Here is a 17,814-nt window from a genome sequence, read left to right as displayed (position 1 = left end):
ATTATGGGGGCGTCACAAACTCAAACTTATTCTCTCTCTCTCTCTCTCTCTCTCTCTCTCTCTCACCCACTCATTTTCAGTGAGGTGGAAACCCAGGGTTCAGATTCACGTCCCTTCTCAGACAGTTCCTGCAGTAAATCTCCTTACATACACAGCTCTGACCATTACGGGAACAACAGCTGTGGCCCCCGAGGCCCCCGGGCACCTTTTGTGGCCCCTCCAAGCCCAGCCAGCCTTGCCTGGGCCCAGCGTACACGGAACCAACCAGCTAGCCTGGCCCTACGTAAACAAGAGGAAGAGGAGAACAAGAGGTGCAAAGCTTTATCGGACAGCTATGAGCTCTCTACAGACCTACAAGACAAGAAGGTAAGGCATGCAAAAAGCACTAGCCAAAGATTTATTGGGCTGTACAGAACCATGTTGAAGAAAAAAACAAACATCTTAAACCAGCCTATGGTGATTTGCGAGTCTTAGCTGGTTTAAGATGGTCTAGTCGTTCTCCCAGCCTCGCAAGCTGGCAACTGCCCAAAGCCCCTTCAAAACCAGCAAACATATCTGTCAGACCAGGCTGGGAGACCAGCTAAGACAGCTAAAACCAGAAAGATTTGAATTATGAACTGATCCAAATCAAATCACAATCATTTCAAGCAAATATAACTGATGTAGCTGTCGCTGTGCAGGTGGAGATGTTGGAGAAGAAATATGGAGGTTACTTCGTGAGTAGACGAGCAGCACGCACCATCCAGACAGCGTTCCGTCAATATCGCATGAACAAGAACTTTGAGCGCCTGCGCAGCTCAGCCTCTGAGAGCCGCATGACACGCCGCATTATCCTTTCGAACATGCGACTGCAGTACTCGTTTGATGACCGGCACCCTCAACTGCCCACCCCGACTCACTACAGTCACAGTCCAGGAATGGGTCCTCCACATTCTCCAACCTGCACCACAGAGCCTAGCTCCCCACGACCAGAGTACACTCACCTAGAGGACTCCTTCTCTAAACAGGTTAGTATTCAGTTTGACTATGTCTAAACTCCTTATAGATATAAAGGGTCTTTGGTGATTAAGCATGTATTTACCCTGCTGAAAATACCAGCAAATCTGGTCACCAGCAAATATTGTTTTTGGATGGTGGATGCTGCTGTATTGGTGTCCACACCAGGTTTTGTAACTAGCTTAATCTCAAAAACTTTGATTTGCTGTCCTTACACTATGGCCTAACCTGACATGACATGATAAGGTGGCAAGCGTTACAAGGTATCTCTTTCATGTTAATCAGTTTTTGTCCAAACCAGCCACAACAGCAACAAGCAACAAGCAACACTACATTTTACTGATCGCTTGGTTTAGATTTCTGCAGCGATGAATAGCCTCACCCACTGTGAAATCTCATTGGTCCAAAATCCTGCTTCTCAAATGTATTCTGATTGGCTCTGATTATGCCATCTCACTCAACATTATCCCGTTCAGTGTGGACAGAAAAATTGCTTGTCACTGGAACCTAATCACATCACATCTGGTTAGGACATCTGGTTAAATGAATGGTTTGTGTAAATTCTTTCATATTACAGCAAGTTTATTATGAGCAGATTCGGACTTCTCAGAATCTGTCAAATCATGATAAGATAATGCTTTGAAAGTCTCATATCCTGTGGTTCCTAAGAATGCAATCTCCATTTATTTACTGAAGGTGAAGTCCTTGGCCGACTCCATTGATGATGCCCTGACATGTCGACCACGGCGAAATGATTCCCAGGAAGGCATAGGGGATGGAAGTGCTGTTGTGGATGACTTCGGAGAGTGCATCTGGAGCAGCAACAGCCATGCATCCCTCCGCAGAGGACTTGGAGACAGGGATCGAGGCGGTACTGGAGGTTTGAGCATGCACGAGGATAGCACAGCCACCTCCTACAGTGACGTCACACTCTACATGGATGACGGACTACCTTCCTCACCGCTGTCCCTAGACCGAGCACCTAGCAGCACGGACACCGAGTTCTGGGGGGGTGTTGGATGCGGGGTAGGCGGTAGGGAAGACAGCCGTGACACAGAAGGGGGAGGGAGCAGCAACAGTCGTCGAAGCACACCTTGCACAGAATGTCACGATTACCGTTTACGGGGAGGACACTTACCGCTTCTTACAATTGAACCACCTAGCGACAGCTCAGTGGACATGAGCGACCGCTCAGACCGAGGTTCCCTTAGTAGACAACTGGTTTACGAGCAGGATTCAGGGGGAGGGTCGCCTCAAGGGACACTAAAACACAACCCCAATGCTCGTTCAACATCCTCGACAGCCGCGCAAGGTCAAACGCGTCCAGGTAGCAGATCGTTACCATCACATATCCCACACCACATGGCTCATCATCACCATCATCACCACCACCATCACCAGTATCCTGACACCCCCTCATCCTCTTCCTCACCTCAGCAGCCCCCGGCCACGCCGCTTTCATCCTCCTCCTCAGCACCGCTGCCCCCTGGTGGCCTGGAGCAGCAGTGCTGCTCAGATGGTGATAATGACTCGCTTAACTCCACCACAAACTCTAATGAGACCATTAATTGCAGCTCAGGCTCCTCATCAAGGGACAGTCTAAGAGAGCCACTCCCCCCTCTAGGAAAGCAGACCTACCAGAGAGAAAGCCGACAGAGCTGGGACTCTCCTGCTTTTAACAACGATGTGGTACAGAGAAGACAGTATCGCATCGGACTGAATCTCTTCAACAAGTAAGAGATTATGAAACTCTGCATCTTACTGTGGCCCCAAAACATATTTGAAAACTTAAGCCACGTTTAAAAATGTATGAATGTGGTGACTTTAAAAAACAAAACATTGAACCAAGTGGCATTTATTTAAAGATGGCACACTGGCACACATTCATGTCAAAACATGTCACAAAAAAGTTAGGTTTTAAATGATAAAACAATCAGATATACTTTTCCAATATCTGACAAAACATTAGTGGAACATGTTTATAATTAACTATACCTGTGGTTACTCTGTCAGGGCTCCTGTGTATACAGAGGATACTCACTGCAACTAAATTCAGTTGTCAGTTCATCTTTTAGTGCTTAATCCTGTCATGTACACACACAGTTCAGTAAAATACGGGAGTGACATCCACATGCTACAACCGAATTAACTCCTGAAAAATTCAGGTAGTGGCAACCGCAATTTCAAAAATCCCACGCAGTGTGTACGGAACCGAACTGAACAACTAGTTGTTAATGGCGTGATTAATGGCGAAACACTGCGATTCTGTCGACGCCAGTTAACTAAACATTGTCAGATGACAATACATCTCTAGTGGATAATCTCTTTGCTCAAAAACAGCGAACAAAAAAAGGTTAAACTGGTGGAATTCATGATTCACAGGCGCAAGACAATCAGCATAGCTATGGCTACACTTTTCAATCATTGCAATTGCGGGAGTCACTCCTGTATTCCGTACACACATGGAATGATAATTTAGGGGATTCACTCCCGCATTTAAACGCGGTTGTCTCTCCTGAAACTTAGTAGTGTGTATGTGGCCAAAAGGTAACTGACTTTATACACTGTCTAAAAATCACCTTCCAAGAATGGTTATGAAAAGAGAAGTTAGTTCCAAAAAAAAAGATTTTTTTGCATCACACTTGGTTTGATATTTTCATATCTATGCAATGAAATTCCTACATTTTAAGTGTGGCATCTAAATACTTTTTGTGGCCACATAAACAACAATCCCACCATTCAACATAATTCTTGAAACTGTCCAGTAGAGCTGGGGGATAAAACTATATAGATATTCATCAGGGGGGAAAAAACTATATAGATGATAAACTTTTGAGTAATTTTCAATATTTAGCCTATGTTCTACATCGAGATGATCGGATCAGATATGTGTCGCTAAAAATGCAAGCAGTTGCAAGTTGGTTGTGTGCAAGTTATACACACAACCAGCTAACTGACATTTCACAGTCATGAAATCAGCCTGTTAGTAAGAATTAGCAGGCTATCAGTTACCCTGCTGTCATGGAAACTGGCAGTGAGGCTCGGTAGCCATTAGCTATCCAGCTAATTTGATCTTGTTGTATACCAAACAAGACAGCACTTACAATGAAATACAGCTATCGACTGAACACAACAGCAACTCTGTCATTAACACCATTGCTGCTTATTTATGTACTATTTAGTTAAATGTTTTTTCATGATCCATAGCGCTGTCACAAGGTGCTTCTCAATCGGAAGGCTGCAGCCTAGTTAGGCTGTGTCCATCCTAGACCAAGCCTTCTGACGCTGTAGGTTAGGCTCCGCCTCAGCATTCAGCACTAGAATGAGATGATCTAGTAAGTGCGCACGGCTACGTCCTAAAGGTTTCTGCCTCCACGATCATGGCACAAAAACTTGAAGAGAGAACAAGTAGCATCGAAGATGACAGTTGTGGAAATTGTGCTGATCCTCTACAAGTTCTTTGTAGATATGAAGGAAGAAACCAGGACAGTGCGCAGTCGTGCAATAGCAAGCAGAAAGACTCGTTTTCAACATTTTTTTTTTTTATGAAACTGGGACATGTGCAAGGGATTGTGGATTATTTAAGGCTGCAAATGATGCACTTAATGCATCCTCCAAAATATGGCGAACAAAGGCTGCAAAACAAGGCTGCCTTCCAAGGGTCCTCAATTCAGATGGCCTTCGAAGGTGCTTGATGAAGTAGTAGCCAAGATATCAAGCCTAACTAGGCTGCAGCCTTCCGATTAAGAAGCACCCACAGTCAAGAATGTGTTTCTTCTTCTGGTGATGTTTATTGCCGGTCAGCGATCCATCTTAAATATCGATATCGAATTATATGAAAAAAAAAATATCGTGAAAATATTTTTGCCCATATCGCCTAGTCCTACCATCCAAATGATAGAATTAAAGAAACAATATTGTGAATGGGTCTGAATAAGACCTGATTAAAATTAATCATAATGCGCAGTTTGCAAAAATATTATTCTCTGCCCTATTTTGCATAATGATCACAAATCTGCTACACCTTGATTCTACTTTGTCCTTACAACTGTATTGTTGTTTTACTGTACTGCAGGAAGCCAGAGAAGGGTATCCAGTACTTGATTGAGAAGGGCTTTGTGTCAGACACACCAGTGGGCATTGCTCGCTTCATCTTGGAGAGAAAAGGCCTGAGTCGACAGATGATTGGAGAGTTTCTTGGCAACAGGCAGAAACAGTTCAACAAAGATGTATTGGAGTGAGTTCACACAATACAGACTTCAGGAGCTAGGTTTAATGGTCAAGAGTTTTTTAAATAAAGACAAAAGGTTACACTGAATATAATTTTTTTTTAATTCTCTAAAGTGCAGTAATTTATGCAATAACATAGGAATGCACTGTATTTAGACACTGTATTTAGTTTCTGATCATTTGTCATTGGCCTAATTTGTGAAATGTTTTCAATTTTAAATAGCTAAAGATCTTCACTACACTACACAAATAAAAAAAAGAAGAAATATTGAATACAAACCCTTGAAATGCTTCTACAGACACATGTATACCACAAAACACAATTTTCCAAGCATTTCTGGCACAACTGGGACATCGTTATTGACAAAGAGGGACACCTGTTTCTGTTTTATTTTATTTATCTTGGGTGGATACTGGAGTTAACATGAATATACATACAGTTTTTAGACATGCCACATGATTCCATACTCTTTTTTTATTACTCAGCTGTGTTGTGGATGAAATGGACTTTTCCGGAATGGATCTCGATGACGCTCTGAGGAAGTTTCAGGCTCAGATAAAAGTGCAAGGAGAGGCCCAGAAAGTGGAAAGACTTATTGAGGCCTTCAGGTATGTAGGGGTGAATGTTTCAGTTATTTAGCAAAAATCACACTTATAAACAGGGCCTTTTCAGTCTATTCTGGCGCCCTAGGCAAGATCCCAGTTTGCACCCCCACTGGGGGAGGGGGGTGGTTGGGGGGTGTGGCGGTGGCCTCCTCTTTCACGCATCAGCAGGTGGCACCCTAGACAACCACCTAGTTCGCCTATGCCTAGAAAAGGCCCTGCTTATAAAGATAATAAAATTATTAAACCAAGTGGTATCTGGAAACAGTGTTGCTAGACTTTTTCTCAGAGCTTACTTGAGTTTTTGCAATTACTTTTAACCAACTGGTCCTGAGGTCATTTTAGAATATGAGGTTCACATAGGTGTCCTAGCATTTTTAAGCATGGGGTATATGTCCAGTTAATTTTTCGTCACTCAAATGGCATTTCTCTCTCTTTATCTCATAGTCAGAGGTACTGTGTTTGTAATCCAGCACTGGTGAGACAGTTCCAGAATCCAGACACCATCTTCATCCTGGCTTTTGCCATTATCCTCCTCAATACAGACATGTACAGCCCCAACATCAAAGCAGAGAGGAAGATGAAGCTGGATGATTTCATCAAGAACCTGCGAGGTGATCTTTAAATCTCTTTCTCTTTTCTCTGCATTCACACGCTGGCTAGTTTGGTTGGCCACTCACTCTTTTAAGTGTACGGCCACAAACATAGACCATGATTTCACCTTATTCTCTTGATTTCTCTCTCAGGGGTAGATAATGGTCAGGACATCCCACGTGACTTACTAGTTGGAATCTACCAGCGCATACAGAAGTGGGAACTGAGGACCAATGATGACCATGTTTCTCAAGTCCAAGCAGTGGAGAGAGTCATAGTGGGCAAGAAACCTGTTAGTACTATTGAGACATTTTTCAAACTCTTATACTAGGCTACATTGTATTTTATAGCTAGCAAGAAAAAACACATTTTTAAATTTGTAGGTTTGAAATCATAATTTGCTACCTGTCTGATGATCTATTTGTAATGCAATTCCAAGTTAAATGTAAATGTCCGCTCTCTGTATGTAGGTTTTGTCTCTGCCTCACCGCAGGCTGGTGTGCTGCTGTCAGCTCTATGAAGTCCCAGACCCCAACCGTCCTCAGAGGTCTGGAGTCCACCAGAGAGAGGTCTTCCTCTTCAACGATCTGCTAGTGGTAATACTGTCAATCACTCAACCAATATTACCGACACCTCTTTATAACAGTTATGTTCTGTTAAGTTTACAGAATCAAAATACCTGTATTAAAATGTGTCACATTCTTTTTCTTTGTTATTATATTATCAGGTTACCAAGATCTTCCAGAAGAAGAAGACCTCTGTCACATACAGTTTCAGACAGTCCTTCCCTCTGGTGGAGATGCAGGTTCACATGTTTCAAAACTCCTGTAAGATTTCATTAATTTGGTTCATTTATATCTTTCTCATTAAAACAGATTTATAAACCAAGAAGGGTCATATTCAAACTACCCAAGCATGACTTGAAATTGTCTGATAAACTGTGAATTACAGGTGCATCTCAATAAATTAGAATGTTGTGGAAAAGTTCATTTATTTCAGTAATTCAACTCAAATTGTGAAACTCGTGTATTAAATAAATTCAATGCACACAGACTGAAGTAGTTTAAGTCTTTGGTTCTTTTAATTGTGATGATTTTGGCTCACATTTAACAAAAACCCACCAATTCACTATCTCAAAAAATTAGAATATTTTGACATGCCAATCAGCTAATCAACTCAAAACACCTGCAAAGGTTTCCTGAGCCTTCAAAATGGTCTCTCAGTTTGGTTCACTAGGCTACAAAATCATGGGGAAGACTGCTGATCTGACAGTTGTCCAGAAGACAATCATTGACACCCTTCACAAGGAGGGTAAGCCACAAACATTCATTGCCAAAGAAGCTGGCTGTTCACAGAGTGCTGTATCCAAGCATGTTAACAGAAAGTTGAGTGGAAGGAAAAAGTGTGGAAGAAAAAGATGCACAACCAACCGAGAGAACCGCAGCCTTATGATTGTCCAGCAAAATCGATTCAAGAATCTGGGTGAACTTCACAAGGAATGGACTGAGGCTGGGGTCAAGGCATCAAGAGCCACCACACACAGACATGTCAAGGAATTTGGCTACAGTTGTCGTATTCCTCTTGTTAAGCCACTCCTGAACCACAGACAACGTCAGAGGCGTCTTACCTGGGCTAAGGAGAAGAAGAACTGGACTGTTGCCCAGTGGTCCAAAGTCCTCTTTTCAGATGAGAGCAAGTTTTGTATTTCATTTGGAAACCAAGGTCCTAGAGTCTGGAGGAAGGGTGGAGAAGCTCATAGCCCAAGTTGCTTGAAGTCCAGTGTTAAGTTTCCACAGTCTGTGATGATTTGGGGTGCGATGTCATCTGCTGGTTTTGGTCCATTGTGTTTTTTGAAAACCAAAGTCACTGCACCTGTTTACCAAGAAATTTTGCAGCACTTCATGCTTCCTTCTGCTGACCAGCTTTTTAAAGATGCTGATTTCATTTTCCAGCAGGATTTGGCACCTGCCCACACTGCCAAAAGCACCAAAAGTTGGTTAAATGACCATGGTGTTGGTGTGCTTGACTGGCCAGCAAACTCACCAGACCTGAACCCCATAGAGAATCTATGGGGTATTGTCAAGAGGAAAATGAGAAACAAGAGACCAAAAAATGCAGATGAGCTGAAGGCCACTGTCAAAGAAACCTGGGCTTCCATACCACCTCAGCAGTGCCACAAACTGATCACCTCCATGCCACGCCGAATTGAGGCAGTAATTAAAGCAAAAGGAGCCCCTACCAAGTACTGAGTACATATACAGTAAATGAACATACTTTCCAGAAGGCCAACAGTTCACTAAAAATGTTTTTTTTTGTTGGTCTTATGATGTATTCTAATTTTTTGAGATAGTGAATTGGTGGGTTTTTGTTAAATGTGAGCCAAAATCATCACAATTAAAAGAACCAAAGACTTAAACTACTTCAGTCTATGTGCACTGAATTTATTTAATACACGAGTTTCACAATTTGAGTTGAATTACTGAAATAAATGAACTTTTCCACGACATTCTAATTTATTGAGATGCACCTGTATAATAACCAACATTATCTCTTTCCCTCCCTTTCTCTCTCCCCCAGACTACCCTCATGGTGTCAGACTAACATCAGCAATCCCAGGTGGCGAGCGTAAAGTTTTGATTGTGTTCACAGCTCCCAGTCAACAGGATCGCACACGGTTTGTCAGTGATCTGAGGGAGAGCATTGCTGAGGTGCAGGAAATGGAGAAATACAGAGTGGAGTGTGAGTACAGTGCCCCCTGCTGTTCTCATAAATCAACCAAACTTTTCCATCATTCTGGCCCCACTACTTTTGATTTCCAACATTGACTTTTCATAGGTTCACAGTGACCCTATCTGGAATATTGATGTTTATAATGACCATATCTGTTAAATTTGATAATGCATAGTAAACACAATGTAAATAATGTAAATATTGCACATTATAAACACTTTGCCAAGACCTTGACATATCAAGTATCTAATGTATGCCCATGGTAGAAATGGGTCATGATAGACAGCCAACAGCCAACTGGTTGATTAGTGTAGTCAACTAGTTTTAGATTTGTCCTATTTTTTTTATTTAGGTTACCTTAGTTTTAGCACCGTGCTGTAGCAGGCTGTGCTTTAGCTGTCAGAGAAGTTGTCATTAACTGTATCCCCTGTAAAGCACCGCTGCTACAGCACTACAGTACACATACAGACTGACATCCCTGACCATTACGTTGTCTGTTTTTTTTTAAACCCACAATGAAATCTCATTGGTCAAAATTCCCACTCCACAAAACTGTATATTTAACATTAGATGTGTTCTATTGATTAGAAGTGATTTTGATAGTGATTTTGCAGCATTTTCACTTTCAGTCTGGACAGGAAATAATACTTGATGGCGGAAACTTGACATGTTGCGCATGCTTAGGACATGTTATTCCACACACTTTTAATCTAAATTTGTGCTCTCCACTCTTGTTTCTCCTGCAGCTGAGCTGGAGAAGCAGAAGGGTGTGATGCGCCCCAGCCTGCTCCCCAACAGCATTATGGGTGGAGGAGTGGGTGGGGTCAAGAATGAAGTGGTTAATGGCACTATGGGCAGGCCCAGTCTGGATGACAACTATTCCCCAGGAGAGGGCCTCAAACGCACTGCTCTCAGCTCCTCACTGAGGGACCTGTCTGAATCAGGTGAGACACACACACACATACATAAACTACAATCATACAATTAATCTGTACACAGACTGTTTTTAGACGTATGCCACACATAGATATTTGAACACTGCGTAAACGCTGTGCTTCTCAAATTTGTGGCCTTAACCATATTTTGTTATTTGTAGTCCTAATATAGCTGTTTGCTGTGACTGGCAACCAAAATGTATGCAGTTAATTACACTAATTTTAAAACCACTCTATATTCATGGCAAATATAGAATATTAAAGGAATAGTTGACCAAACCTGTATGGTTTTTCTTTTTCAATGGAACACAAAAGAATGTTGAGTTGGGACTGTCAAGCTGCATAAAAAAAAAAAGACCATAAAAGCAGTCCATATGACATGTGCACTATATTCCAAGTCTTCTGATGCCATTGGATAGCTTTGTGTTTAGAACCAACCAAATTTAAGTCATTACTACTGAAAATCTTCCCCTCCGCTTTAGCCGAGGCACATTTATACCAGGTGCCTCAAGACACTGTGCGCCAGGTCTAACATTGAGGACATCAAACAGCATTGATTCTTGTGTCTCACCAATCGTGATGCGCCAGGTGAGAATGTCCGCAGGCCAAGTATGGACCACTTTTATGGTGTTTTTACTTTAGTTTTTGATATTTTTGTAGCTTTATCATAGCCCCTATTCCCATTCACTTGCATTGAATGGGAAAGAGCAGCAAGAACATTCTACCACCGTTCAGACAGAATGTATTCTTGTGTTAAAAAAGCTATATGCTGTGGAATATATAGAACAAAATTCGGGTGTCTCAAAACATGATTATTAAGTTGAAGCTCTTTTAATTTGAGATGGTGTCATGAAAACAACATCCATCTAGCGCATAGTTACATAGATGTTTACATAGAAAAACGGATGCAAAAATACATTCTGTGTGAACAGCCCCTAACTGCCCCTTTTGTGTTCTATAATGGAAGAAGAAAAAAATGCAGGTTTGGAACAAATAAAAATTATGACACAATTATAATTTCTGGGTGAACTATTCATTTAAGTCATTTAAGTTAACCATTCATTTGAGCTTTTGTTACAAGTAATCTCTTCGCATTTGAGGACACCAAAAAGGAAACATCTGTTAAAATTGACTGCCTTTAGTTCACGCTTTAATTCACTGACTCACACACACACTGCAGTTGTGATTGACGTGTACTAACTGGGTAACAGGGAAACGTGGCCGCAGAAACAGCGTTGGTTCCCTTGACAGTACAATGGAAGTAAGTCTCAGTGAAGCAGAGGTCTGTATCCTTAGCTTTAGTCCCCAAACCCAAACCACCCGCATGTCTGCCTGGAATCCCCACAAAACATGGTGCCATCCTGCATGTGTCCTCTCCATAGACACAGAGCCATATGTGTGTATCTTTTGTGGTCTGTCGAATGTTAATGTACACGTGCACTGAATTGTTGAAACAATAGCATTAGTCAGTGATTGTGTAGAGGTAAAAGCCTGTTAAGATTTACAGTCATCCAGGACATCGTATATTGAATATCTTGTAGAATTCATCTGGATCTGGACACCTTGCATTGACCCAGAATAAATTATATGAGACATTAATATTCTGTAGAGAAGCCGTAGAACATTCAGAGCAGCATGTGGATTTTAGTCACAATTTAAGTGCTCTGTAATGTCATTATTTTTAGTTCTGTGGTGCTTTGTAGTTTTGAATGTGGTTTCTGCAGATGTTTGGTATGCAAAATGATGTGCATGGATAACTTGTCATTTTTTTATTGTGCTGTTTTCAGCTCTTCTTTTTGTTTTTTTCTACTGAGTCCCTCTTTATATTAGATTGCATCTCTTATAAATGTATAATTAAATGAGAATGACTCGAGTACACTACCAGTCAAAAGTTTGGACACACATACATTCTTTATTATTACAATTTTCTACATTTTAAAACAATGCAATAACACAATTGGAAGAATGGGAATTATGTAGTTAACAAAAATATGTCAAGCAATTCATAATTATCTTATATTTTAATGATTAAAATCCTAGTTTGGTAAAAAATGTATATGAAGTCACAATTTATGCTTGTCTATAAAACTAATTTCAAGCATTTAAGCATAAGTCATTAAATCAAAAGGTTTTTAACATCATGAGAAACTTGACAGTTCCAAACTTTTGACTGGTAGCAGAACTGCTAATTATTTTCTTGTTAGCACATTTTTACATTGACACACGATACAAATAGCATTCCATTTGAAGTTAGAACCATCGCAACTACTGAAGTACATTGGTATTAATAGACATTTGGGGGGTGCGTCCCCCCATTATTTAGATTAGTTGACATTGATTGATATTGTTTTTTGTTTTTGTTTTTCAATGACAGATTCTGCCATTTTTACATTTGGTCCCCTAATACTAAATATTCAGTTACATACTTGGATATTATGGACACATAATATAAAGTTGGGCCCATGTATCACATGTATCACATGTCCTAACTGAACATGCTAAAACAATGTTGTTGCATTACCCTAATCAACTCACCCCTGTTTCTCCTCCCCGCCCAACAAAACCACTATTCTCTCTGTATCCTTTTGCTTTGTCTTCTCTTCCTTCTCTCCAAATTTCTCTCTGTTTATCACTCACACTCTCTTCATACTTCTTTCTGGTCTTGCCATCTTTGTACACACCATCCTTTCCCTCGAACCTTTTTCTTTCTGGTTCTCCTCTTTTCCTTTCTCGTATCCTTTCCCCCCACTCTCTTTGTCTTAGGGTTCCATTATTAGCAGTCCGCAGCCTCACCAGCGTTACCCAGTAGCCACTGTACTTCCGGGATGCTATGGAACAGAAGACTACCGGCCTCACCGCCCCATCCTGAGCCCCGGAGTGGGGGTGGGGGGTGGGCCGGGGCAGCAACACACACCTGCGGTGACTGGCACTGGGCCAGTCTCCAGCAGCACAGAGAGAGGAATGAGTGGAGTGGGGACTGGGACCAACAACAACACAGGCTCCTTCCTGGGCTCCCTGTTTGGGGGCAAACGAGCCAAAGCCCCTATCATCCCCCCGGGTCCACCCTACCCCGCCCCTGTGGCCCCACCGACCACCGGAGGACCACCGCCTCCTTCCCCTTCCTCCCTATGTCTGGCGGAGGGAGGGGGACCTTCCAAGATCCAAGCCCTGCACGCCCAGTACTGCCACACTACAAGCAACAATGTCAGTGGGCAACCTCCACCCCCATACTACCACCACCATCGCTACCACACGCAGACCATGCCGTCATCTGGTCAGGTGCACCATACACTTCAGCGGGTTACCTTGCCTCGTCGGCCGCCCCCCAACCCCTCCGTGCACTCCCCGTACCAGCCGATCTCCCAGCATACTTTGCAGGGTCGCTACGGGAGTATGGGCAACATGGGCTCCGCCCCCCCTCCCCCCCTTTCTCCTCACTCCCCACTCTCCCCTCACCCACAGTTTGCGCTGTTCCACACACAACCCACACACTCGGCCAGAGGGGGCGCCACCAACAAGCCCCCTCTCACGCTGTCGCACTCGCACCCACACGCACACTCCCTCACCCACCCCGTGCACGTGCAAACGCCGCACCCGGCGTCCCACCCCGCGCACCAGCCTCACTTCGTCTTCACCAGCCCTCCTCCTCCGCCTTTCCCTGCTCCCACTCAGCCGCCTCCAGTCTCTGTGTCCGCCACTGCCCACCACGGGCAGCCGGCCGCCCAGTATCTGCCCCAGTATCCACCACTGTCCTCCATTCCCCCTCCCCCCCTCCACTCCCCTTTACCCCCCCCTTCCTCCCCCCTTATCCCTCTTATGCCTCTCTCCCCTCTCCCCCCCCAGCACCAAGGCCCTCCTTCCCAACCGGGGGGTCAGCAAGGACCCTTGCCGGGTCAGACTGGAGCAGGACCTGGGGGGACGGGTACAGTCGAACGCGCCAAATCCAAATCTATCAACCGGATCAGCACGGTAGTGTGAGCCGGGGGAAGTCGCGAGGCTGGGGGTCGCTGAAGGGTCCTTTGGTGGTTGGAGGAGGGACTGCTGCGAGGGTGGAGGAGGCGGGCAGCAGCAGGTCAAAAGGCGATAACAACACTAGTGGCAAAAAGAAACGCAGCCTCCTGAGACTCTGTTACTTTCACTTGCGTTTCCCACAAGTGTAGGGCTAACAAACGGGTACTGAAGGGACTTGACGAGAAAAAGCTGTGCAAACAAACATGTGAGCATGTGGTATAACGTGATGACAACAAAGTATACAGATAGTTTGATACACATGAAAGCTCTCAGGTAGATTAGTGCTGAGTTGTTGTAGATGCCATTGTCATATGGTAATGGAGCCAAACAATAACTTACATGCTTCTCCTTAAAAAAAATAATACATTCAGTCATAACTTATAATCCTTAAGCATGCAAAAGGATTACAAACATGTGGACTCAAACAAAAATCAAATGTCCACAGTCTTGATTCAATTGCTTGTAGCCATAATGTTAGGGGAAAATGTTTGAATAGCACATTCATTATTGCAGGTATTCACAGGCATTGCTGAACCAGTTTGAATACCTTTTTTGAACTGAGAACCTGTCCAGAAAATGTGAAGACCAGATAGCATACTAATGACTCTATACTCCATATATTCTACTAGACATGAACATCAAAGCACAGTACATGTTCAGTGATTTATTACATTCCAGAACAACTATCCAAGTAATGTTTTTAGCATTAGTCGATAGCAGTCGCAAAGATGCAATAAACTTTTCACTCAGTTGATGTCCAGCTTCTACTTGCTGAATTATTTTAAATGTTCCATTGCTCTGCTCTTTTTGTACACATCTATAACATTGACATGAATGAGTGTTCATAGGGATAAATTATTGTCAATCTGAATGAGAATTATTCACCTGCAATGTCCATAATTCCATTGTTTCTATAAAATTGGTGTTCATACCTACAGTTGCACCAATGAAATACCACTTTCTGTGAAATGCTTTTTTTTTTTTTTTTTTTTTTAAAAACATAAATACATGCAGAAATGGATAAACAATAAGCAAATTTCATAAATGTCACAAATTCTCTATAACAAGGTTGTTTTAGAAATATTTATTTTTCTTATAAAGTTGAACCTAAAGTAATGATTGTGTGCAAAAACTAGACTGAAAATCAGTGTTTTACTGAACATTACATTTAACCAACAGTTTGTCTTGACACTGAATTGGTTCATGAAGAAACCAGAAGGGCTTGAATTAATTGAAATGTCCTTAAATCAGTTTCATGTATAAAATCATCCACCCAGCTACTAATTGGAGCCAATTTGCGACCTTCATAGTTATCCATGTCTAAATTCTCAGTCCTTTTTTTCTAAAAAAAAAATTATATATATATATATATGAAGCATATAGTTACACACGTATGAAGGAAACATTCCAGAAAAGATTGTTGCCTTTCCATTTTGTCATCACATATTTGAAATGTCTGTATTATATAGTGTAAATCAATGGGTCATTGCATTAATACTGCTAATTGTTTACAAGCTGTTTTTTTAATATATATTTTATGATGTTATATAAACGTTTGCTATGAATTTAATTTTAATTAATATAACCTATTCTGTTATGTCATGAAAATACAGATGTTATAAATTTGACAAAATATGATTTTTCTCATGCTTTGGCATTCAGTGGTGGAGTGTCAATGATGTGTTTTATTGTTATTATGATTTTTATGGACAAACACACTTGTCTTTACAAGTGTCCTTGAATAATGGAGAATTTGAATGGGTATTATTTAAGCTGTACTAGTCATGACGCTTTTGATTCAGCTTTCTTTGTGTGCAGCATATTTTCAATTTGGGCTAAAAGATTACCTATTTTGATGTGTTAAACATTACGCCAATTTTAGTTTGCCAGAACCTTGCTCTTCTTTTTTAGTCTTGATAATGGAGGAGAGGAGGAGAATGGAGGAATCAATATATAATTTATGCACTAATACAATGATTTCAGTTTCACTGAATGAGACATCAAGGTTCTAGCGTTAAGCAAGGCCTTAGTGTAAGTAGTGCTTGAAGTTTCTTTTTGTGTGGATGCATACCGTGATCTCAAGTGCTGTTATATATTTTTGGCATTGGGCATAATGCAGATGCTCAGTATTATACAGTATATCTTGTTGTGACGCTCAAATGTGGAGTGTAAGATATTCATGCCCTTTTCCTACCCTATCATAACATCATACACAAACTCTTTGTATAAGTTCAAAACCTTGCCAAAACACAAAAGTGTCCATATAAAGATTTGCTTCTGTATATATAGTCATTATATATGCTTGCATTAAACACAAGTCACAGTAAAGAATAATAGCGGAGGATGGCAAGTGGAAATGGGGCTCTAAGTACAGATATTGTTACATATCCATAGCCAAATACCAATGTAAGATTAGAATAGAAAGTTTAGAAATCCACACAATATTCATTGCATTCACTTTATTCCATAATCTTTTTCTTTATCTGTCTGTCTTTGCTCTGTGAATTATTTTGCATGGGTATGTCCGTATGCTTTCTGAGCTCTGTATAAACAAAATGTACATAAAGACTGCCACATTATGATTTAATATTGATAATGGAATGGGAACAACTGTATTAAAAGGTGTGTGCGAGCTTGCGTGCGTGTGGTTGGGAAGATTTGCATTAAGTGTATATGATTATTGCATACTGTATGTATTTTGAAGGAAGAACGTGAAAATTTATTTAATCTGTAAACTTGTACAAGTGTGTATGTCAAAGCAGATGGAATTGTAATTTAGAAAAAAAAAAGTATATGAAGTCACCTTATTTGTGTACAGATATTATATGAAATTAAGCAAATTCTGAGAGATGTTAATAATTATTGCATATTATTATGAATAAAAATATATATAAAGTGTCCTGCAATGGAAAACAAAGTTTGTGATGTGTATGACTTTGATGTTTTGTTGTTGTTGTTGTTGTTGCCACAGAAACATACATACATACAAACTGTTACATACTATAAGAGGGAGATACAATGCATTTTTTTAATTATTATTATATTAATACGGTCATAATATTATTATTTTTTACTAAATATTTTGTTAGTTATAACCACAAATTTTCCAAATTTAAATTTAAAAAATAATTTGAATTTGTAATAAACAGAAAATATGTTTCAGTAGATTTCATGAAACTGATCAGATAAATAGTGAGTCATAAAACATATTTAAGTCCATACAAAACAACTTAAAACAATGTTTAATTGATATTACCTTGGCTTTGTGCAAGTGAAATATTTCCTAAATGAGCTAATAATTGTATACGGTTATGGGGGAAGCCACTGTTCATTTTGATCTAGGTTGCCATGATAAACTTTTAACTGTATGATCTCTAAATGGTTTGTTGATGTTTTGCCACTAGTCGTCGCTACTCATTTAGTTTCACGTACACAGAGGAGCTGCTAACCTCGTGTGCGCAATTTTTTTCTCACTGGAACTACTTCTCTGAGAAAGAGGTGAAATATCACTCCGCGTCACGTCCGCTCATCTACCTGCACCACTTATACAACTACACTCAATTCGACGTTACATAGTGAGCAGTCCAGTTTAAACACACGCATACAATCACGCAGCATTTGCCATTACATGGGGGATAATCAATGAGCCCAACCCTGCATTAAAGCGGGTTCGTCCAGGGACTAGTTTTCATGTAACGAGCAACGTGGAGGGATA

At 41.2% G+C, this 17,814-nt stretch overlaps 1 protein-coding gene across 6 annotated transcripts in view; it reads left to right on the top strand.

Moving 5' to 3' along the window:
• LOC127424522 (IQ motif and SEC7 domain-containing protein 2-like) overlaps window positions 1–15,098 on the top strand; it is a 117,932-nt gene extending 102,834 nt beyond the window's left edge. The window contains exons 2-14 of one of the 6 annotated variants that reach the window (XM_051669828.1): window positions 81–366; window positions 681–1,007; window positions 1,693–2,729; window positions 5,072–5,233; window positions 5,713–5,835; window positions 6,277–6,443; window positions 6,576–6,715; window positions 6,894–7,019; window positions 7,151–7,250; window positions 9,001–9,162; window positions 9,900–10,097; window positions 11,300–11,349; window positions 12,866–15,098. In XM_051669828.1, the coding sequence (XP_051525788.1) occupies window positions 81–366; window positions 681–1,007; window positions 1,693–2,729; window positions 5,072–5,233; window positions 5,713–5,835; window positions 6,277–6,443; window positions 6,576–6,715; window positions 6,894–7,019; window positions 7,151–7,250; window positions 9,001–9,162; window positions 9,900–10,097; window positions 11,300–11,349; window positions 12,866–14,248 (4,261 nt within the window). In that variant the 3' untranslated portion in view covers window positions 14,249–15,098. Of the gene's footprint in view, window positions 1–80; window positions 367–680; window positions 1,008–1,692; window positions 2,730–5,071; window positions 5,234–5,712; window positions 5,836–6,276; window positions 6,444–6,575; window positions 6,716–6,893; window positions 7,020–7,150; window positions 7,251–9,000; window positions 9,163–9,899; window positions 10,098–11,299; window positions 11,371–12,851 lie in introns of all 6 variants that reach the window. The other 5 variants (XM_051669827.1, XM_051669830.1, XM_051669829.1 and 2 more) reach the window with 5 other exon arrangements.
• Window positions 15,099–17,814: the final 2,716 nt, after the last annotated feature.

This window comes from Myxocyprinus asiaticus, chromosome 33, assembly GCF_019703515.2.
Source record: "Myxocyprinus asiaticus isolate MX2 ecotype Aquarium Trade chromosome 33, UBuf_Myxa_2, whole genome shotgun sequence".
Taxonomy (NCBI): domain Eukaryota; kingdom Metazoa; phylum Chordata; class Actinopteri; order Cypriniformes; family Catostomidae; genus Myxocyprinus; species Myxocyprinus asiaticus.
This window is presented reverse-complemented; position numbering and strand designations above follow the sequence as displayed.